We start from the raw sequence: 22,583 nt of genomic DNA, 5'->3' as shown, positions 1-22,583 counted from the left end.
TTTCCTCGGGTAAAAGAGCGAAATCATTCATAATATGCTCTGGCATGTGATGAATTCTATTATGGTTGCAGAGGTGTTGAGTAATGCGCATAGCAGTAACTGCGGCATTTGGCTCAACTTGTTTGAAGATCCAATCACATCTGGCTTTTCAGATATACCAGCATGTGGTGGCAAAGATGATGCAGTCTTTATTGGCCATTCCAGTCTGAAACCAGGAATTTAGCCAATCTATGAATACACTACACCAAATTCTGCGATTCGTAAGCCGTTACTAAAACGGGTTGTAACGGCTGCTACCTGTTTGAAAAGAGGGTATTACAAATTTTCGTAACGGTTTTGCATTACGAATTTGGCTTGTAACGGCCCTCGTAACAGGTGTGAGCCATTACGAATTTACCACGTGGTTACAGCTACAGGCCTTTACGAATTTTATTTGTAACACCACTGTTGTAACGCTGTGGAGCCGTTACTACATGGCATTTTGTAACAGCTTACAGCCGTTACTACGTGGCAGATTTTAACAGTTAAGCCATTACGAACTTTTTTGTAACAGGGAAAAATTACTGCCAGTCAACCTTGACTATTGACCAATTTTGACCAGGTCAAGGCTGACCGGCAGTAATTTTTCTGCCGGAAATAAGCCAGAATTTATATTAACCTGCATACACCTTTCTTGCCATCCATCATCCACATTCAACAATCAATTCATATCACATTCAATAATCAATTCATATTACATTCAACCAATTCATGCCAAAAAAGTACACAAATTCCTCAAGTACCAATTTTTCCTCAAGTACCAATTTTTTTTGGTTAAGTATCAAACTCTAAGGGAATACATAAAAACTTAGTAAGTTCCAAATTTCTAAGGGAATACATAGAAACTTACTAACTTCCTACATAGAAACTTACAAAACTTGCAGCTGCTAATGCACCTTATCACTGCTTTGTTCTCCAGCCTTTCCGATCAGAAAGAGCATCATTCAAATAACCTGCGAACACAAAAACTTTAAACTTAAACGTTGAAAGTAAGCAAAAACAAGAAGAGATGACATACAAAAACTGGAGAAGTTATGAATTTCTTGCACAACTGCATAGGAGTATGTTCTCTAGCTATAAGTATAGAAGGGAATCTAGCAAGTATACAAGTAAAGTACTTACCAGGAAATCTAGCAGGTACACAAGTTGATGCCAGCCCCACTGCAGTTCACTTACCAGGAATTTCTTGCACAACTGCATAAGAGTATGTTCTCTAGCTATAAGTATAGAAGGGAATCTAGCAAGTATACAAGTAAAGTACTTACCAGGAAATCTAGCAGGTACACAAGTTGATGCCAGCCCCACTGCAGTTCACTTACCAGGAAATCTAATGGTAGAACTTGTCCATACTCTAGTCATCTTGTTGTATCTTCACATACTGTGGTCTACTCTGGAACTTAAACGTTGAAAGTAAGCAAAAACAAGAAGAGATGACATACAAAAACTGGAAGTTATGAATTTCTTGCACAACTGCATAAGAGTATGTTCTCTAGCTATAAGTATAGAAGGGAATCTAGCAAGTGTACAAGTAAAGTACTTACCAGGAAATCTAGCAGGTACACAAGTTGATGCCAGCCCCACTGCAGTTCACTTACCAGGAAATCTAATGGTAGAACTTGTCCATACTCTAGTCATCTTGTTGTATCTTCACATACTGTGGTCTACTCTGGAAGTCAATACGTGTCCCACAGTTCCATGATGTTTTCTAGACCAACAGCAAGTACATAATGCAAATGAAAGGTCTTTAGTAGAAGTATATGTCACTTGCCTTAGCCATATACTCACGACATCGAAGAAATGACCAGTCTCCTACTCCATAACGCACATGTGCACCTTTAAGAGAAATTAGACATTCTCAAGAGACTTAAACAATTTCCACTACGGAGAAATTCTAGGCAACAATTTTGTGATGATCAGACTAACCCTCCATGTAAATCAAACATTAACCAAAATCAACACTCTCTTCCTTCACCAGAATCACCACCTCCGTGTTTTAATTTCACCACCACTGCCAAATCATAACCAGAATCACCACCAAAATCATAATCAAAATCTACCGACTGTGAGTCGTTGACCACCACCACTACCGTACAACACCATCACCACACCGTAACCACCAAATCATACACAAATTCTTAAAATTCGACATAAAGTAACAAATCAAAAAAATCGAGTTTAGAGAAGTCAATTTTCAATTATGGTTGTTCTTGATTTGACGAAATTTACAATGTGTAACCCAGATTTCTCAATTTACCATGAGATCTTTCAGAAGCTCTGCAGAACGTACAGAAAAAATGAGCCACAAAATACATAGTAAGAGTTAAGGATTCAACGAGCTTTTTCAATATGAAAGACGAACGCAATGATAATTGAAAAAGAGAGAAACATCAGTGATCAGACAGCCCAACCACATTGTTGTTGGTTGTTTTCCTTTGTGAATCACAAGCTAGGAGTTAATTAGGCGATCCATGACCAGCTTAAGCACTATGGGAGCATCAATAATAACAGCCACCTTAACTGTTGGCTTACCTGACCACCCTGTCTCTTCCATAAACCTGGTTCATATGGACATTATTAGAAAGTAGCAAACAAGACATTCGACATATGATTTCAGTTCACCTTTACAAGAATTTGGTATTACGTAAACTGCTAAAGAGTTAAAATGGGAGCGCTCGCTTCATTATTTGCTGGGCAGTGTCAACCATGATTTGAGGTTAAAATGCATAATTTACCGACCCAATGAAAAAATAATTCTATAAAAACAATACTTATGTGTTCTTAGAATTATAAGAGAGAAGCAGTCTTTACCTTTTGACGGTGTTATAGAAAACTGTGGCACCCCTCATTATACCTCTTGTCTGAACTCTTACGACACCCTTAGTGTATAGCTACAACGTCATCTCCACTCGTGAATACAATATCAACAGCATCTGGATCACCAAAGATCTGGTCATCACAATTCACAAACGGAAAAAAGAATTTGAGAATACATAGAGAGGATAGTGCTGGCTTTGAAGGTGGCAGCAAAAACAGGTTGTAAGTCGAGGACTTGCATATAAAGCTGCAAAAGATATGGAGCCACATACATTAGCCTCAGAGGCAGGATTCATGTTCCCATTCACAAAAAAAAAAAGCACCGTCAAGAAGAACAATTTGTCCTATCTTTTTTGCAAAATCGGGATCTTGCTCAATAACCTGTATCGACATGGATATCAAATTAGGAAATATCATAAACAAACTCGCCTAAAGGATCAATGCTTAAATATATACTAACTGACCAAGGCAATATTAGTAAGTGGTCCAAGTGCAACCACGGTAACTTCTCCAGAGTACTGATTTGCTTGTTCGACAAGATAATTGACAGCTGACTGTTCAATTTCCTTTCCTAAAGGTGGAGGAAAGTTTTTGTTCCCGAGACCATCAGTACCATGAACAACATAACTCTAACCTTCTTATTTGTAATTGCTCATAATCACCACTATTTCATTACCAACTTCAAGCATCAAAATCTCCTTAATCAATCGACTCATTGCAGTAACCCTCAATACAGCAACACCTCTAGTTTCTCCAGGCATTGAACCACTTAGCACCAGTAACCATCTTCAACTGCATCTCTCACAAACCACCAACAAACCCATATCCTAATTCTAACCAGAAATGAAAGAAAACCCCATCATCTGAGATTTTGAATTCAACACCACAAAAACCATAGTTCAACAACTTCATTTCTCACAGAAGATTCAATTTCTTTGTTGTTTCTAAAAATTAACACAAACACTAACTCTCCTTTATAGTAGTCATGGAATTCATGGTTCATAATATCTAAATTATAGCTATCACATATTCACAGTAATGCTTAAATGAACAGATGATAAACACAATCATAATTCACAGAACATAACAGATTTCTATTAGGTAAAGAAAGTTTACCTTAAATAAAATTCCTAGAATGAATTACTTGATCTTGATTCCTTGTTTTGCCTCAATTGAGCTTCTGCATCATCACTTTAAACCCTAGCCATCGACCTCATCTTAAATAATTTTCCAAACCCTAACTTCCTCTCTCTGATTCACCCTAGCCTTTATAAGCCGAGTTAATACATCTCCACCATCTCCTTCTTCTGTTATTCAATCCACCAATACCTCCTTCAATTTTGCACAAACTCAATACAAACTCCAGAAACCCTAATTTTATTTCTTACTGATTCGTCTTTCTTCAATCAATAAGAACCCTAACCAAAATCAAATTCACACCCTCAGTAACACCTTCCTGATCCATTTACTTCTCCAGATTTCTTCTTAATTGATATGAACGATTTCTCAGTCCATGCTTTTGAGAAGAAAAAAAAACGAAGAACAGTGAAAAAGAAGCAGTTGGGAAGAGAAAAAACGAAGAACATCGAAGAAGAAGAAGAACAAGAAGAAGAGAAATGAGTTTCTCTTCGACCCTGTTTCTTCTGAGAGATCGAGAGAGATGAAGAGGAACAATGAAAGAGAGGAAGAGGGACGATGAGGCAGAGAGAAAGAGATAAGAGATAGTAATGTGGAGTGGGTATAAAATCTAGGGTTTTAGATGCATCTCGAGAATAGAATAAAGGATAGAGATATCAGTTTGGGCATAGACGGTGCAGATGGAAGGGTAGAAAGCACGCATGTGAATGCCACACACACCAATTCCAAGTGTTACGACCCATGTGTGACCAAGCGTGTGATTGGCACGCCTAAAAAAATTTCGTAACGGCTAGACTCTGTTACGAGTTTTTAAAAATTAGTAACGGCTATGGCCTCTTACAAACCTTTGTGCGTTTGTAAAGGGAAATTCGTAACGGGATAACCGTTACGAATTTCTGTTACGATTCCGGGAATTTGGTGTAGTGATATAGTGGTGTTATCAAAATGAGAATTATGAGAACCAAGGATTTCTTGCCATACTGACTGAGCAGCAAGGCAGTTTAGGAACATATGTGTCATGGTTTCTTGTTCCCCACTATTGCACACAGTACATAGAGGGTCAATGTAGTGTAGTATGCTAGCTATTTTAGCATTAGTGGGTAGAAACCCATGGACACATTTCCAGATAAAGATACTGATTATTGGGGCCACCTCCAAATGCCATATTTCCTCCCAGTTTCCGGATTGAGTATTATTGCTGTACAGAGTGTCAATCTTTACTTTATATAGCTCTTTGACAGAAAAAGTTCCTGTGTTGTTTAGCTTCCATATTAACTTATCCTCCTCTTGTGGGTCAGTTTGCAATATAAGAATCTCTTGAGCAGTATTGTTGCAGAAGTATTCATGCACTAGGTTTTCATTCCAATTGCCATTTGGTAGGAGTAGAGATTCAACATATTCCATTTGATGTGGACATTGTTGGGGTTTATGGAGTCTTGTAGAAGTTCCTGGTATCCAGATGCCTTCCCAAATTTTGATTTTTCTCCCATTCCCATTCCTCCAGATACAGTGTTGTTGAATGTTGCTAATGCCTTCTAGAATTCCTTTCCATATCCAGGAGTCACCATCTTTTGAATGAATGTCCATGTTGAGTACATTTCTGCCATTTAGATATTTTGCATCCATGAGTTTGTACTAGAGATAGTCCTTATACTTCTCAAGTCTCCAACCAATTTTGGTTATCATAGAGCTGTTGAACAATTCCATATTCATGAAGCCTAGACCTCCCATCTCTTTTGGTTTACAAACTGCAGTCCAAGCTTTGGGGTAGTAGCCAGTGGGGTTTTCTAAGTTTTTTCCCCAGAAGAAATCTCTTTGTAGATTGTTGATGTCTTTGCAGGTCTTCTTGGGAATCTTGAAACAGTTCATTTGGTAGATACAAACAGAGGATGTTACAGATTTGATAAGCACTTCTTTTCCTGTAGGATTCAGTGGCACATTTTTCCAGCTAGAAAGTCTAAGTTTCAGCTTTTCAACACCAGGCTTGAAAGAAGTTATTTTTCTTCTATGAGTGAAGAGAGGTGAACCAAGGTATTTATCATCTAACTGAAGAAGTTGGACCCCCATAGAGTTACTGATTTGAGGGATGAGGCTTGGATTTGTGTTCTTGCTGAAGAAAACTCCATATTTGTTGAAGTTTATAAGTTGCCCAGAGAAGTTCCCAAATATCTGGAGGATATTCATTATGTTTTGAGCTTCTGTTAAGTTGTCTTTACAAAAGATCATGCAGTCATCAGCAAAAAGCAGATGGTTGATAGATGGTGCTGCTTTGCATATCTTTATTCCATGTATGATGCCCAACTCCTCAGTATGAATAAGAGTTCTTGAGAGGGATTCCATGCAGAACAGAAAGAGATAGGGTGAAGGGGGTCACCTTGTCTTAAGCCTCTGGAAGATTTGAAGAACTTATCAGGAGAGCCATTGATCAGAATAGCATATGTGGAAGTTGAGATACACTGCATAATTTTACTGTACCACTGATCATTGAAGCCAATCTTCTTCATTATGGATATTAGGAATGTCCAATCAACACGTCAAAAGCTTTTGCCATATCAATTTTGATTCCCATAGTTCTTGAATTTCCTTTTTTTCCCTCTTTTGGATCTCATATTGTGTATGATCTCATGAGCAATAGCTATATTGTCTGAAATAGTTCACCACTCTTATCTAGCGGTAAGATGGTGCACATAGTGGTGTACATGGATTTGGTGAATCAGTGGTTCTAAAAAGACCGAGTGTCTAAACAACACAAAAACCACATTTGGAAAAGCTCTCACAATTTTTTTCGGTGGGTCCCGATAGGCCCCGTCGGAGGACAACGGGGGACCACTTATGGTGGGGTCCATTGAAAGTTCGTGAGGAGTGGTTTGGAGTGGTTTTGCCGTTGTTTTTTTCGGCGGATCAAATAGAATTTTTGTTGGTGAATTTGATGCAGTAAAGTCGGTTAGCAAAGCTGATTCCTTTATATATATCAGCCAAGACGGTGAATACACAGTGACATTGATTGCTCAACAAATGGAACAGGGAGATACATAGAAGTAAGAGGCAGACAAATCACATCAAAGTGAGGAAAGCAAAGAACAACTCACGGGATTCTCATTCACAAAATTCCAACATGGTTAATTAAACACGTACCATTTAACAACCAATTGATTTCAAAATCAAAATCAAAAACAAAACGAACCACAAATGCATTCCCTTTATTTCTCTGGAAAACAAACTAGTCCATCCATACTGCCATGATCCATAGATTCACTATAATAACGCAAATCCAACTGGTAGCTAGATAAATCTAGCAGTCACGGACTAATAGTAGAGGGATTTATGTACACAACTTGACACTCTTATCTCCCCCACCACAATCACATCATTCTTTCAATCTCTATCTTGGTAATTTGCAATGTGATAGGTGTATTGTCAGGTAAATTTGAGATAAGATATCAAGACAACATCAGTTTAGCTTGAACTAGTTGTTGATTACGATATTAATCTTTGTCATTTTGCTACTTGTCCATAATTAGTGGACTATAGTTTCTCACTTCTTAAGCTTATCCATTTTATCCCCTGCCTTGGCATTTTACTGAATCACTTTTGAACTACGTCGGAATGAGATCAAAGTAAAGACATATCCGAAGAGGAAGAAAATATATCACACTAGATCTTTAAATCCATCCTCAGTGTCTGTCATCAAAACTTTTTAATAAAAAATTTAGACATGTCTGTTCTAATATTTCTTTCTTCTTGTTCTCCACAAGTTTTTTTCTTCTTCCGTTAATCATCCAAAACTGTATCGGTATCGATTCCATTATCATGTTATAATAATCAAGTTGATTATCCGGTTTTTGCATATGATGCTACAGTTTTAGCCAAAAGAGTCGCGAGTAAGTTGATTTTGGATAATCATGTAGTTTAACTGTTAGCACAGGTGGTCGCCTAACCGCAGATTAGAGTGCTATCTTTGTACACCGTCCACAATACGTCTGAATAATCTACAGTTGACACTTTACCCCATTTCACCTGTATTTGCGATTTGGCATTCATCCTGACAACTTAGTACTTTTTTTTGATTGAATTTTAAGAGTAAGACATTTGACTGAACAAAAGAAAACATGCCATCTGATACACACAAGTCACAAAGTCCTTCCTTTTTTCTTGGTAGGGACAAAACTGGTACCATTTACAACTTGATGATAAACTTTGCAACCACTATATATAGCTCCCTATATTCTTGAAGATGTCACAAACAATTTACACATCCAGTAGTTATACACCTTACTCATGGCTATGAAGATGATTTTCGATTTCTTCCCTGTCTCAAATTACTACTGCTACTATCTTCTTCTTTTCGTTTCCATACTCCTCATCTCCAATCTTTTCTCTAAGAAAAGCACCAAAAACACGCCACCAACTCCTCCGGCTCTTCCCATCATAGGCCACCTTCATCTCATCAACAAACCCTTAAACAGAGCTCTAAAAGATCTTTCTGACCGTTACGGACCCGTTTTACTTCTCCGTTTCGGTTCTCAATCTGTTCTAGCTCTTAGTTCTCCTTCATCCGTCGAAGAATGTCTCACGAAAAACGACATCATTTTCGCTAACCGCCCTCCTGTTGTTGCTGCAAAACATCTAGGTTACAACTATAAAACTGTCGAATGGTCATCGTATGGACCAAACTGGAGAAACCTTCGTCGAGTCATGAACATGGATATTTTCTCTTCTGGTAGTCTTCAAACGACATCTATAATTCGTAACGAAGAAGTTCAATATATGATGCACCAACTTTACCAAAGAAGTTTGTCATCCTCTTCCTTAGATATGTTCCATGAGGTAGACTTGAAGTCTATGTTTTTCGACTTAGGGTTCAATATAATCATGAAGATGGTAAGTGGAAAGAGGTATGATGGAGATAAGAAATGGATTTTTGATAGTTTGGTTAGAGAGAGTTTTCTTCCTAAAACGTTGGTTCACATGGTTGATTTTTTACCTGTTTTACAATGGATTGACTATCAAGGTACTGAGAAGAAGTTAAAGCAAGTGAAGAAAAATAAAGATGCGTTTTTGGATGAGTTGATACAGGAGAATCTAAAAAGCAGTACTAGCAAAGCAGAAACCGAGCATAAGTCGTTGATCGAAGTTCTCATGTCTCTACAAAAAGATGAACCAGAAACTTACACTCACGAAGTTGTCAAAGGCATCATTGGGGTAATTGTTCATCAAACTTCTAAATTATATGTACATTTTACTGCATGGTCAAGAGTCAAAACATAAATCAACTTTCTAAATTTGGAGTCAAAAGCTCTTTTCTAATTCTAAGTTTTCATGTTGTTGAAAAGTTGTGTGTTTGTGATGGTGGGTCTGCTTATACAAAACCCATGGGAGGTATCTGGTTTTGATGGGCCTTCACTCATTTGATGGGAATGGTTCTTTTGTTTCATTGCAGGTAGGGGTGAGCAACGGACGGTTGCGGATTAGGGGTCACCCGGCCCAATCACCCGCGGATTTGCCCTCTGCGGATCAGCGGATTTTGCGGGCCGGTTGCGGATTAACCGCGGATTTGATCACAAGACATCAAAAAAAAAACTAAGTACAGAAAGAGTACTAATTCAGTAATTCAAAAGCAAAAGAGTACTAATTCAGTAATTCAAAAGCAACAAAGGACATAAGATAGTTAACAGTTAACACAAAAGAGTACTAATTCAAATGCAACAAGTCTGGTGCAAAGCCATATGAATCTCTGATGCCAAAAACTGAAAAAGAGACCTTGGATTCGAGTATTAGTTTATTCAATCCATGATAGATATGTCTGGAATTTCCTGCAAGATTTCTGCCGCATCTGTAAAATGAGGAGTTATAGATAATCAGTAAACACTAAATTTAGGCATCATTATGATCATAAGTTCCTAATTTGATTTGATATATCATAAGCCGAAGGAACCAATGTCACAAACAGATATAAGGCATCAATAAACAAGAAGAAACAAAAACCAATCAGCATTGGTTAGTAAAGACCATTTAAAAGGGCTGATCACAACTAGACCGCAGACCCAATCGACATTGAGGAACAACAAGCCAAAGTTTTAAGATTGATTATGACTAGTAAAATTCCAAGGAGACTAATAGAAATTTATGCCCGCAGACCCTATAATGAACTGATCAGGTCACATTTGCACACAAAAAGTTATGCCCCATAGGCCCCAAAGTTGTAGCATCACTTCAAAATATAGCAAGGTTTGAGAAATCAACTTAATTAGTGCAAGGCTGATCACAAAGAGAAAGATGCAAAAACAAAGGAAGCAAGGTTTGAGATTTACCTTAAGTCAATTTTTTCAACCGCTTCTATCAGCTCCTCGAGATTGATTGGTTTATCTAGAAGCCAATTTTGAGCACAGATCAGTGCTTGGACTGTTTTTGGCAGCATGGAACTTCGAAACTCATTAAGAACACGACCACCCGTGGAGAAAGCTGATTTTGAAGCTACTGTTGATACTTGCATAGCAAGCACGTCTCGAGCTATCATGGACAAGATCTTATACTTGGAAGAGTTAACCTTCCACCAATTCAGAATATCGAATTGTGGATTAAAATCCTCTCTTTTCTCTGAGAAATACATATCCAGCTCTGTTTTTCCCTCCACTATTTCTTGATGTTTTTCAGACTCAACAAATCTGTTGATCGGATTCTGAGGTTCTGGTGAACGAGAAGTCTGTAATGAAGCTGTTGGTCTTGAATCCGTATCATCCCCTTTATATAACAGTGCATACTCCTCAAACATATTTGTTAAAATAAGTTTCACTGCAGTCATCATCTCATGGACCTCGTGGTCAACTGTAACATGATTCTCTTTCAGTAACTCTGTCAAAGCAAATCTAAGATAGGCTTCCTTGCGTCGTGGGTCAAGCAACACAGCAGTGTATAACATTTTGTTGATTTTATCCACTGCCCAATACTTTTCATATTTAAGAACCATCCAGTCAGCCATGTCAGACAATAACACATTACCATTCTTAACCCATTCTTGCAATACGTCATTAATACAAATTACTTCGTCGAGGAATAAATTAGACGTGACATAAGTTGATCCAGAAAATTTCAATGTAGCATCATAGAAAGTTTTTAGAAATCTAACAAATGCACGAGCTGTTTCCCAATCAGAAGCAACGGGCCATACCTTAGGAACTGCTGGTACTGCTGGTACGTTTGTTTTACCTCTTGTTGGTGGTCGAGGGGGATTAAGAAATTTATCCGCATACCCTAGTTCTTCAAATTGGTAGAAGGCCTCCTCATATTTTTCAGCTGCACTCAACATATGGTAAGTAGAATTCCATCTAGTCTCGCAATCCAAGCTAAGAAATTTGGTGATGTTAATCTTCCGTTGTTCAGCGCATTCTTTAAACTTCTTCAATCTTTCTGCTGATCCTCTAACGAACTTAACGGCCTCGCGTATCCTAGAAATATATTCATTATACAAATCCATACCGTCTTTAACCACTAAGGCAAGGATATGTGTTGCACATCTAAGATGCATGTGCTCTCCTCCCAAAATTGCAGCCTTCCAACCCACAACTCTCTTGGAAAAATAAGCAACTGCTTCATTGTTAGAACTAATATTATCAACCGTCAAAGTGAATACCCTTTCAATCCCCCACTGTAAAAGACAAGATGCAACTGTTTTACCTAATTCCAGACCAGTTCCGTAACTGGACAGAAATTCAATATCTTCTTCTTTAACACCCATTTCTCATCAATATAATGACCTGTCAACACCATGTAGCTCATGTTTGTAACTGAAGTCCATGTATCAGTGGTGAGACATAACCTACTACCATACTTTTTAAATTCAGCTTTCAATTTATGGTACTCACTTAAATACATCTTCATGCAGTCTTTAGCTTCAGTAAAACGAGAAGGAACATCAAACCTAGGTTCTAGTTGATGACAAAATTCTAAGAAGCCTTCACGCTGTACAAACATAAAAGGTAATTCATCTTTGATGATCATTCTGGTGAGGGCTGCTCTGCATGCATCTTGGTCAAACGAGTGATTCACAACGGAACGAGTCTCACCATTATCACTTACTTGAAAGGCTAACTGCTGTTGTCCAGGTGGAGTGTAGTTAGGACACCTTCTTTGCTTTATATGGTTGTTCATGTTTGTTGTTCCATGAGAGTTAGAACCCCCTATATCGTTTTTACCCCATGAAAACTTCCTTTTACAATGCTTGCACTGAACTTTAGGTGGCTTAAGATCAAAACGCTTATCAAAATGTTGCCAGCAGTTTGATTGCTTCTTACCAGAAGCTTTCGAAGGCTTTGAAACTTCAACCAGAGATGATGGTGTAGCTGTAGATATGCTCTCGACGGTTGCCGGGTTAACTGTAGCCATGCTCTCATCAGGATCGTCAACAGGAATAGAAGGTCCCTCAGTACTTGAAGCCATCTGCTAACATATTTAACACATTAGGTAAATGAACACAACAAGGAAAACACATTCTAAGAGATTAAGTCAATTGATCTGTATATAGAGAAATATTGTAGTCTTTGATATAGAAGTGTGGTCAAGCAAGTAAGCTCATGAAATAGTAGCTCAAGGTAAATAGACAGTGCTCTCAGATTCTCCTGTTCATACCCATTGACAGTAGATATTGCAACATCATTATCGGTACAGTCACAAACTTTACTTTTAGTATAACCTAACAAAATTCATTCAAATAACAAACCCTAATCTCCATTCAAATAACAAAATTCATTTTCAAACCAAAAATTAGTTTGATAATCAAACATACTGGTTTAATTTTCAGCACTGATAATACAAACTTCAACCAGAGATCAATTAGACAATCCACACCCACAACTGGTTTAATAATCAAACATACTGGTTTAATTTCAGCACTGATAATACAAACTTCAACCAGAGATGATGGTCTTTACCGACCAAATCACCCAAAATCTCTAAACTGGAAGAAAAAAACTAATTTAAGAAAACCCTAAATCAAACATACTCAAAATTATTTTGACATCTAAGAAAATTCCAAACCAATTAAAACGAAATCAACATCACTAGAACATATAATAATATTGAAAGTCAAAAGAAATGAAAATGAGAGAACTACTTACAGTTACTGATGCTGATGCTGCTCAGAGAAGTAGAATGATATAACAACTAATTTGGTAGCAAGAGAGACTTTAGATCAGAAGGATATTTACTGTGATGAGAAGAAGATGAATGAGAGAACAACTAATTTGCTCAGAAGAAGAAGAATCGAAGGTCTCTTCCTCTGAGACTATTAGGTCTCTTCCTCTCGAAAAAAAACCTGATGCTATTAGGTTTCACCGAAAGATAAAGATGTTTATGTATAAAACTCCAACTTCCCATATTATCCTTAATACATTTACTAAATTTCCTAAATGTCCTACGGTGCGGGTAATCCGCGGTTATCAAATCCCAACCGCAACCGTAACCTCACCGCGTGCGGATTTGAGAATGCACCCGTGTCCGGTCCATAACTCTTGCGGATTTGTTTCCACCCGCAATTTTGAGGACGGATACGGATGAAATCCGCGGTTACGGTTTTTCTGCTCATCCCTAATTGCAGGCAATGTTCTCGGCTGGAATTGAAACTTCAAGAGCCACAATGGTTGCAGCAATATCACTTCTGGTGAAAAACCCTGAAGCGCTTACAAAGTTAAGAGACGAGATAGACTTCCATGTAGAAGAAGGCCGTTTTATATCGGAGTCGGATCTTCCAAAGTTACCGTACCTCCAATGTGTAATCCAAGAATCACTTCGACTACATCCACCGGCACCAATTCCATTACCACACATATCGTCGGAAGATTGTACTATCGCTGGTTATGACATTCCAAGAGGAACAATGTTATTGCTCAATGCTTGGGCCATTCAGAGAGATCCTAAATGGTGGGAAGAACCAACTAAATTTAAACCAGAGAGATTTGACCGTGAAAGTGCTATTAAGGAAGGGAAAATGGATGGATTTAGGTGGATTCCATTTGGCGCGGGTCGGAGGGGTTGTCCCGGTTCAGGGATGGCTTTTCGTGTTACTTCACTGGCTATCGGTGGTCTAATTCAGTGCTTGGAGTGGAAAAAGATTGACCATGATGATGAAATGATTGCGGAGGAAGGGGATGAACCTTCATCAAGCGCTATGTTTAGACCTCGGTTGGCTAAGAAGGATGTTCTATCTCAAATCTGACTGCATACTAGACGCTTATGGTCGTAGTGCATGCTTTCAGCTGAAGTGGAAGTACCGATGAGAACTTCGCGTCTCGGATAAAATTTTATATGTTTATTTGGTAATTTTTTTTTTCTCTAGTATTGTTTTTGTTCACTGAATTTGAAAAATTGGAATACAAACGTTAATCGAACTGTTGAACTAGATATCAATGTTTTTGTACCTGATATTCACGGTCAGAGGCACTCACGCACTCTTTTCCCTAGATAGCCACGAAAGTCGTGGGTAAGTTGGAAGAATAAAATGTACAGTTTAAGTTTAAGCTCACGTGGTCACCTAAGGCTTAGTCTTATGGGCTAGATATCTAGCCGATAGATTGGCCATCCACGTCAGCATGGGCAACCTTCTAAGTCCTATGGGATGGCTAATCTAGCAGCTAGATTAGCAGCGGGACCATCATATAACGCCGAACGGTTCGGCGCTTTAAATCTCAGCCGTTAGATCAGAAAATTTTCTCCCAGCGCTGAACGGTTCAGCGTTTAGACCACTTTTTGAGCGTCGAACGGTTCAGCGTTTCAATCTCGCTGATACTTGGATTGCGAGCACCTGGTAGGAGAGAGAACTATCAACTATCACTGTTAACTTTTTTTCAACACTTATTTTTTGATTTGCAACACTTTTTGGCCAATCTAGCACTCCAATCTAGCCCATAGAGGTTGGCCTAAGAGCAGATTCGCGTGCTATTTTGTACACGGAATGTAATTCTATATCCCATAATAATCATCACTTGTCACGTACTTCTGAATTACAGCCTCCGTTATAAGTTATCAGAGTCAGAAGAACTAGCCTCATCAGGGTTAAGGACCTCCCATCCACCAGAGTCGGAATCAGAACTAGCCTCATCAGGGTTAAGGAACTCCCATCCACCATTGTCTATGAACTTCTTTGGGTCATCTGTGATTTCTTTCCCCATGGTCTCCCACCCATCATACTCATTGTTCTCATAGTACTTTACATCTGCTATGTTGAGCCACTTTTTAATCCCAGTGAGCGATGCCAAGGCAATTGACCTGATTTTAAGTAAATCAGGTCTGAAGTCCTTGAACACAACCGTCATATCAATTTGTCCGGCTCCAACCTGTGCCAGATTGACAATCTCAATCTCGCTTAGGGTGACTACAACGAAAGGTGTTTCCGCCAGCTGAATTAGGCAAAACATAGTCACCGCAAAAACGGACATCGTCTTCGAGTGAGGAACCCCATGAAATTCGCACCTCCTTACTGGTGGATCAATTGGAAGCATAACTTTAGGCAGGGAATCCCATATAGCTTCGACTTCGTAGACAAATTTCCGGAAATCTTTCACAATACCCATGTCCCTCTTTTGGTTCTCTTCCTCAATCTTATCTGAACCATCAACATATCTCTTCCTACCCGCGAGGGTGTGCACAAAATGGAACTGGATATTCTTTGTCTTTTCAGTCCCCACCATAATGTCATCATAGAAGTGCAAGTGCAAGAGCGGCATCATCTTCTCTTCGTCAACTTGGAAGAAAGAATGCTTTATATCATAATACATAAAGTCTAACTGGAAATTGGCACTGAAGGTGGAATACCGGAACCCGTTTACATGGGCTTCAAGGGTACCAGTGGTCTCTCTATATCGCCCTCCATCAAGATGGATTGTGATGTCACTTAACTTAATAAGCCGAGACTCTTTAGTTGCCAACTTCAGCTCCCCTGGATTAGCATCTTCTTCATCAGAATCTGAATCGCCTGAACTGTCTGAACCACGAGTAACAGCATCTAACGGGTATCTTTTAGCAGCAACCTTTTTGTCAGGAGAATCTGGTGTGCCAGACCGACCCACACCCAACCTCAAAGCAGTTCTTTTCTTCACCTGGCGAGAAAGTTTCCATTGATTATGCTTGCGCATCTCCTCCAAATATATCTCCTGGTTATCAGACCTCTGAAACTCCTCCAAAATGAAATACGGAGAGTAACGAATACTGTATTTCAAACGCGTCTTGAAGTCTAAGAGATGGAGGTCACAGATACTGATTTTTTTCTTGGATTTACAAACACTGGTTTCTCCCAAGGTTTCACGTGGTGCCTCCATTGACAACAGGTGTAAAACTAAACCTTTGTCTGGAAAAGATTTTTGTTAGTAATCCTCAACAATAAAATCGAAGTAACCAGAAAATTTCGAAGAACACAAAGGCAAAAAAAAAATCCAAACATATCATATTTCAGGCGTACATGTAGGAAAGATTGAGAGTACGAACAAGTAGATACAATTCATACGAAGGTCAGAAGTTGATTTGGTAACCTTTCCCTTATGACAAGTACAAGAGAAAAAAGAAAGAAAAGTATAATAACCGAGTAGATACTTATGTCTACGGCTATGTTTCATTTCTACCAGGTCAACTTGTGAGGGTTTCTACCAATCTCCACTACTAACACACAATCCTTTGACACTAATGAAACAATCGAAATTTAAATTTCCAAAAATTACTGAATTATCTTCGAATTATCTTCAAGGGTTTGTTCAAATAGCTCAAAAAAGTTCACTACAGGGATTGCATTTGTAATCTTAAAGGAGATTAATTCAATTCTGGGTCATGCCTCATACAAACATCAAGTCAAATGTTAAATCAATTAAAACTATACAGTACAATTCACAAACTATGAAATTAACAGCCTGACGATCAATAACGGCGGAGGAAGAGATATACCATGGTTGTTTCTCTGCTATTTATTTTTTTCTGGTTGAGTGTGTCAATAATCTTCAAATCACAACTGACAGCTAGTTACCTAATTAATGAAACAATTTGAAACATGAAATGGAAAATCATGATTATAATTGAATAAATTCGAAACCCTAAAATAAAAAACAAGTCAGAAAGAAAAGAAGAAGAAAAAAATGGTATGGTACTCAACCTCAAAGTGCCAAAATGAAAATCTGATCTATGAGCCACAGAACCCGATTTCACACCAAAATGTATCAACTTATGATGGGTTAGAATTTAACGGGAAAAAGAGAACGACTGTATGTCATCATAAGAAGAGGATCAAAAAGTAAAAAACATACAGCACACGAGAGAGGCTACAAGTACAACCTCCTGAGCAGGATAGATGTGGTCCGGCCAGTATGTGGCCCCTCTTTCCCGTGTGACACTCTTTGTAAAGAAACCCGTATAAGGGGAATTTTTATGGCAATCAACAAATAATTTTTTTTTTTTTGAGCCAGTTGGATGTGCAAATAGGTTTTTCCATTGTGATAAATGCATTGGGCGGATTAAAGTTAGATGTAAAGATTAAGTTAAACCGCTAGCAGGTAAACATAATCCGTTAGCGAGCAAACATAATTTGTTGGCTGGTTTTTTTAAACCGTTAACGGCTACTTTTAAACGGTCACCAATAAATATTACTCGAGCTTGATCTCCCGAATTCACAACAAGCTTTTATCAAATCAAATTTTCCGCAATTTCAATCCTTTCAATTTTTCAACCATGAATCCTGATTTTGGATCTTCTGAGGATGATATGGAGATAGATGAAACCTTGTATGAAGAAGACGAAGAAATGTATCTAGAGATTTTGGTCAAATGGATGAAGACGCAATTCAAAATAGAAAAAGGTGAAATTTTATGTTGCAATTACAATTAGGTATAATACCAAATCCTTTAGAGGCATATGAAGTTATGGCCAGAAGAAGGACGTGGCGAGATCGACATTTTTACCACGACAAGATGATGCATGATTATTTTATTCATGGATGTGTCTATTCCGAGGAGAATTTTCATTGTCGATTCCGCAAGGGCCGCAACTTGACACAAAAGATTATTGCATAGCTTTGTCGGCTACAATCTTTATTTAATTATCAGTATGATGCGGAGATGTATGAGGATTTAGTTCCCAACAAAATATCACTGCCGCCCTCCGTATACTATATTACTGGGTACCAACGGATTCCATAGATGACTACATTCATATTGGCAAAACAACCACCTTTAGGTATTTCAAATTGTTTTGCGAAAAAATAGTCGAGCATTTTGGTCCAACTTTTTTAAGAAAGTCAACACAGGAAGATGTTGAAAGAATCAATGCCGAAAACACCACGAGGGGTTTTCCAGGAATTCTATGTAGTCTTGACTGCATGCACTGGACGTGGCATGTGTGTCTGGTTGAATTGGCAGGTCAATATAGGGTCATTATCGAAAACCAACTGTAATTTTGGAAGCGTCGACTACTTATGATTGTTGATTTTGGCATGCTTTTTTTGGACTCTCAGGTTCAAATAACGATGTTCACGTTTTGCTTAAGTCACTATTGTTTAAAAATCTTAAGCATGGGATCGCGCTGCACTGTAATTTCACCATCAATGGTCATGACTACACTCAGGGGTATTATCTAGTAGATGAGAACTATCCAGAATGGTCAACTTTGGTTCAAGATTATAAGTACTTTAACGGCCAACAAATGAAATTGAGGAAGGATGTTGAATGCGCTTTTGGCATATTGAAAAGGAAGTTTTCCATCATAGCTGGCCTGTCACGCTTTTTTGATCATCAAGAAATGAACAAAATTATACTAACTTGCATCATTCTGCATAACGTGGTTATTGAGGAAACCAGATCACATGACCCAACCTGGACTAGTTTTTCAGATGAAGATTTGAGGCCGAGGCTTGTGGTGCAGCATGGCCGTCCGACAAGAGAATGTAGACTTTCCACCAACATAATCCAAAACCTGGGATTCCATGGGCAGCGAAAGGAAGATCTAACTAAGCACCTTTGGGATATAAAAGGAGCAAGAGACGATGCGCGGGGGCGTCAAAAAACCAGGGTGGCCGAGGCCGAAGCTGATAGATGTTGTTTTTCCATAATATGTTGTTTATTTTAATTAGATGTAATACAGTGAGACTATTTAAATTAATTGATAAGTTAAGGAAATAACATTCAAATTAAACTTAACTACTAAATAAAAATAAAAAAGTGGGGGTCTAACAACCTCACCCAATATTTCGTTCGGCAATCTGTATGGTCCAAACTCCAATATAATTCCAAAAGAATCGACTTGACAGTCAGACTCAATCAAGAAAAGATATCCAAGAGTTATACCTCTTTATCAAATCAATCAGCAAATCAACGGGATGGAATCCGTGAACTGATTGTCAAAGGCATCATTGGGGTAATTGTTCATCAAACTTCTAAACTATATGTACATTTTATGGAATCCTTAGTACTGCATGCTCAAGAGCCAAAACATAAATCAACATTCAAAATTTTGAGTCAAAAGCATTTTTGTTGTCATTGAGAAGTTTTTTGTTTGTTTTGTGGGTCGGCTAATCCAAAACCCATGAGAGCTTTCGGGATTTGATGGGCCTTCACTCATTTGATGGGAATGGTTTTGTTTCATTGCAGGCGATGTTCTCGGCTGGAATTGAAACTTCAAGAGCCACAATGGTTGCAGCGATATCACTTCTAGTGAAAAACCCTAAAGCTCTGACAAAGTTAAGAGACGAGATAGACTTCCATGTAGAAGAAAGTCGTTTTATATCGGAGTCAGATCTTCCAAAGTTGTCGTACCTCCAATGTGTAATACATGAATCACTTTGGTTACATCCACCGACACCAATCCCATTACCACACATATCGGTGCAAGATTGTACTATCGTTGGTTATGACATTCCACGAGGAACAATGTTATTGCTCAATGCCTGGGCCATTTAGAGAGATCTTGAATGGTGGGATGAGCCCACTAAATTTAAACCAGAGAGATTTGACAGTGAAAGTGCTATTAAGGAAGGAAAAATGGTTGGATTTTGGTGGATTCCATTTGGCGCTGGCCGAAGGGGATGTCCAGGTTCAGGGATGGAATTTCGTGTTACTTCGCTGGCTATTGGTGGTTTAATTCAATGCTTGGAGTGGAAAAAAGTTGGCGATTCTGATAAAACAATTGAGGGGGAAGGGGATGAACATTCATCTAGGGATACCCAGGATGGCTAAGAAGGATAATCTATCTCGAATTTGATTGCATGAATAGTAGTACATTATTATTATACCAAGCACGTATGGTCGTAGTGTTTGTTTTTATTTTTAGCTGAAGTGGAAGTATCAATCAATGAGATGAGTTTCATATTTATTTATTTTTTGGTTATTTTTTCTTAGTATTGCTTTTATTGTAAGTTAGATTTGTTGGGCGTGTGCCCAAAGATAATACTTTTGACATTCGTATTTTAAATGTTATTTAATAATTCACATTTAACATCGATCAAAAAAAAATAGTTTAAATTTAACATGTTTTGTTAGATATTGTTAAATATATTAGTTGTAGTGGTAATTTATGTTGTGTCAAAGCTTGCGGAAGCGTGTGGTTTGCACTATTATAGAGGTACCTCAATATCGCCAAGAACAAAATCACGCATAAAATAAGAACAAGTATTTAACGAGGTTGAATCCTCGAGAAGGAATAAGCAATTTTATATATCACCGTATAGGTTGGAATATACAAAGCCTAAGAAGAGAAGAAGAGAACTCTTTTAGTTCTGGTGTGTTTTCTCTAGTTCTCTCCATGACTATTTATACATATCAATAGGACTAGACACATTCCTTAACAAGGATTACTTTCCTACAAGTATAGGGTTTCCTAACTTAACTCGAGTCAAACCTCTTAAGTTGCTATACTTAGGACATTAGTAATTGGTTTTCCAAACCAACTAGATTTCCTAATCTAGTCCTTGACCATCCTACCAACAATTCTCCACCTCGGATCATGCATGAGATGATCAATAGATAAAATCACCTAAATCTTCCAACGTCGATTGAACCATCACTGGTTGCCTACGTATCCTCAATAGGAATCAAACCTGACCGTAGTTATCTAAAATTTCCTTGCTAGAAGGCCTCCATCAGGTTCCTAAAAAACTCTACCCCAAGAGGGACTCTTTCCCAATAGGAAGGATGTAAATCAATTTCGAACAGTGTCGAAACTTGACCCCAGATGTTACTTTAGTCAACATATCAGCTGGATTGTCTTTGGTATCGATCTTCACAAGTAGAATGTCTTATTCTTCAAGAATTTCTCTTACAAAGTGAAATCGCACGTCTATATGTTTGGTTCTAGCATGATGCACTTGATTTTTATCCAAATAAATTGCACTTAGACTATCACAATGCATACGCAGTTGGTCTTGCACAACTACTAAGTCATCTAGCAAACCTTGTAACCGTATAACCTCCTTAATTGCCTCTGTCACTGCCATATACTCTGCTTCAGTAGTTGAGAGAACCATAATAGACTGCAAAATTGATCTCCAACTAACTGTTGTCCCTGCTACGGTTATACATACCCTGTAGTTTAACGTCTCTTGTCCAAATCACCAACATAGTCAAAATCCACATACCCAACACACAACTGATTGTTATTTCCATCCTTTACTAACTCCAAGCCAACATCAATTATACCATAAATATACCTCAAAATCCATTTCACAACTTTCCAGTGTCCTTTACCAGGACAATGCATATAACGGCTGACCATACTAACAGTATGTGAAATTTCCGGCCTCGTACATACCATCGTATACATCAAGCTACCAACAACCTCAGCATATGGAACTTGGCCATATACCTTAGCTCTTCTTCAGTAGTATGAGACATCTTAGCATTCAACTTCAAGTGAGGAGCAAGGGGAGTACTTACAGATTTAGTTCCTTCGTAGACACCAAACTTCTGTAACACTTTCTTCAAATATGCCTTTCGAGACAAACAAACCTTACCCTTCTTTCTGTCACGTTGAATCTCCATACCAAGAATCTTCTTAGCTTCTCCCAGATATTTCATCTCAAACTCAGATGAAGAGCTTCAAATTATCAATCTCTTTCTTGTTATTTGTTGCAATCAGAATATCATCGACATACAAGAGCAAATATATGAAATACCCATCACGTATCTTCTTGAAGTAAACACAACGGTCATAGTGACTTCTTGTGTATGTTTGGCCTATCATAAACTGGTCAAATCGCTTATAACATTTTCTATGAGACTGCTTCAGCCCGTACAATGATCTCTTCACTTTACATACACAATCTTCTTTTCTACCAACCTTGAACCCACTCGGTTGAGCTATATAAATCTCCTCTTCTATATCACCATGTAATAACGTTGTCTTGAAATCTAGTTGAAGTAGGTCTAAATCATATTATGCTACCAAGGCCAACAAAATACGGATTGATAAGTGTTTTTCCACCGGAGGGAACAACTCATTGTAGTCAATCCCTTCTCTCTGGGAATAACATTTTGCAACTAACCTTTCCTTGTAGCGTACTTGATTCACCAAAGATCCTTCTTTCTTAGCATATACCCACTTGCACTCTATGGCCTTCTGTTGATGGTGGTTTT

The 22,583-nt window shown here is 38.2% G+C and overlaps 4 protein-coding genes and 2 long non-coding RNA genes across 6 annotated transcripts; 3 read left to right on the top strand and 3 right to left on the bottom strand.

The window, feature by feature from the left end:
• Positions 1–715: 715 nt before the first annotated feature.
• Positions 716–2,590, bottom strand: LOC113293196. Its single transcript, XR_003332115.1, has 3 exons — positions 1,305–2,590; positions 1,162–1,233; positions 716–992 (listed from the first exon to the last, which is right to left on the bottom strand). It is a non-coding gene; the product is annotated as an uncharacterized LOC113293196 (long non-coding RNA).
• Positions 2,591–2,858: 268 nt separating this feature from the next.
• LOC113293189 lies at positions 2,859–4,519 on the bottom strand. The gene is made up of 3 exons (XR_003332112.1): positions 3,970–4,519; positions 3,126–3,234; positions 2,859–2,985 (listed from the first exon to the last, which is right to left on the bottom strand). It is a non-coding gene; the product is annotated as an uncharacterized LOC113293189 (long non-coding RNA).
• A 3,734-nt stretch (positions 4,520–8,253) lies between these two features.
• On the top strand, positions 8,254–10,237 carry LOC113346966 (isoflavone 2'-hydroxylase-like). The gene is made up of 3 exons (XM_026590530.1): positions 8,254–9,192; positions 9,431–9,464; positions 10,182–10,237. The coding sequence occupies exons 1-3, from the start codon at positions 8,269–8,271 to the stop codon at positions 10,235–10,237; spliced, it is 1,014 nt and encodes a 337-aa protein (XP_026446315.1). The 5' UTR covers positions 8,254–8,268.
• A 3,384-nt stretch (positions 10,238–13,621) lies between these two features.
• LOC113346947 (cytochrome P450 81D11-like) lies at positions 13,622–14,200 on the top strand. The gene has a single exon (XM_026590510.1). The coding sequence runs from the start codon at positions 13,622–13,624 to the stop codon at positions 14,198–14,200; it is 579 nt and encodes a 192-aa protein (XP_026446295.1).
• A 604-nt stretch (positions 14,201–14,804) lies between these two features.
• On the bottom strand, positions 14,805–17,240 carry LOC113293176 (FACT complex subunit SPT16-like). Its single transcript, XM_026541904.1, has 3 exons — positions 17,120–17,240; positions 16,915–16,993; positions 14,805–16,327 (listed from the first exon to the last, which is right to left on the bottom strand). Exon 3 carries the CDS (start codon positions 16,296–16,298, stop codon positions 14,997–14,999), a length of 1,302 nt encoding a protein of 433 aa, XP_026397689.1. The 5' UTR covers positions 16,299–16,327; positions 16,915–16,993; positions 17,120–17,240; the 3' UTR covers positions 14,805–14,996.
• A 451-nt stretch (positions 17,241–17,691) lies between these two features.
• LOC113346940 (isoflavone 2'-hydroxylase-like) lies at positions 17,692–20,189 on the top strand. Its single transcript, XM_026590497.1, has 4 exons — positions 17,692–17,818; positions 18,473–18,873; positions 19,605–19,778; positions 19,914–20,189. Exons 1-4 carry the CDS (start codon positions 17,692–17,694, stop codon positions 20,187–20,189), a joined length of 978 nt encoding a protein of 325 aa, XP_026446282.1.
• The last annotated feature ends 2,394 nt before the right edge of the window (positions 20,190–22,583 follow it).

Source organism: Papaver somniferum, chromosome 1 (genome assembly GCF_003573695.1).
Source record: "Papaver somniferum cultivar HN1 chromosome 1, ASM357369v1, whole genome shotgun sequence".
Classification (NCBI taxonomy): domain Eukaryota; kingdom Viridiplantae; phylum Streptophyta; class Magnoliopsida; order Ranunculales; family Papaveraceae; genus Papaver; species Papaver somniferum.
This window is presented reverse-complemented; position numbering and strand designations above follow the sequence as displayed.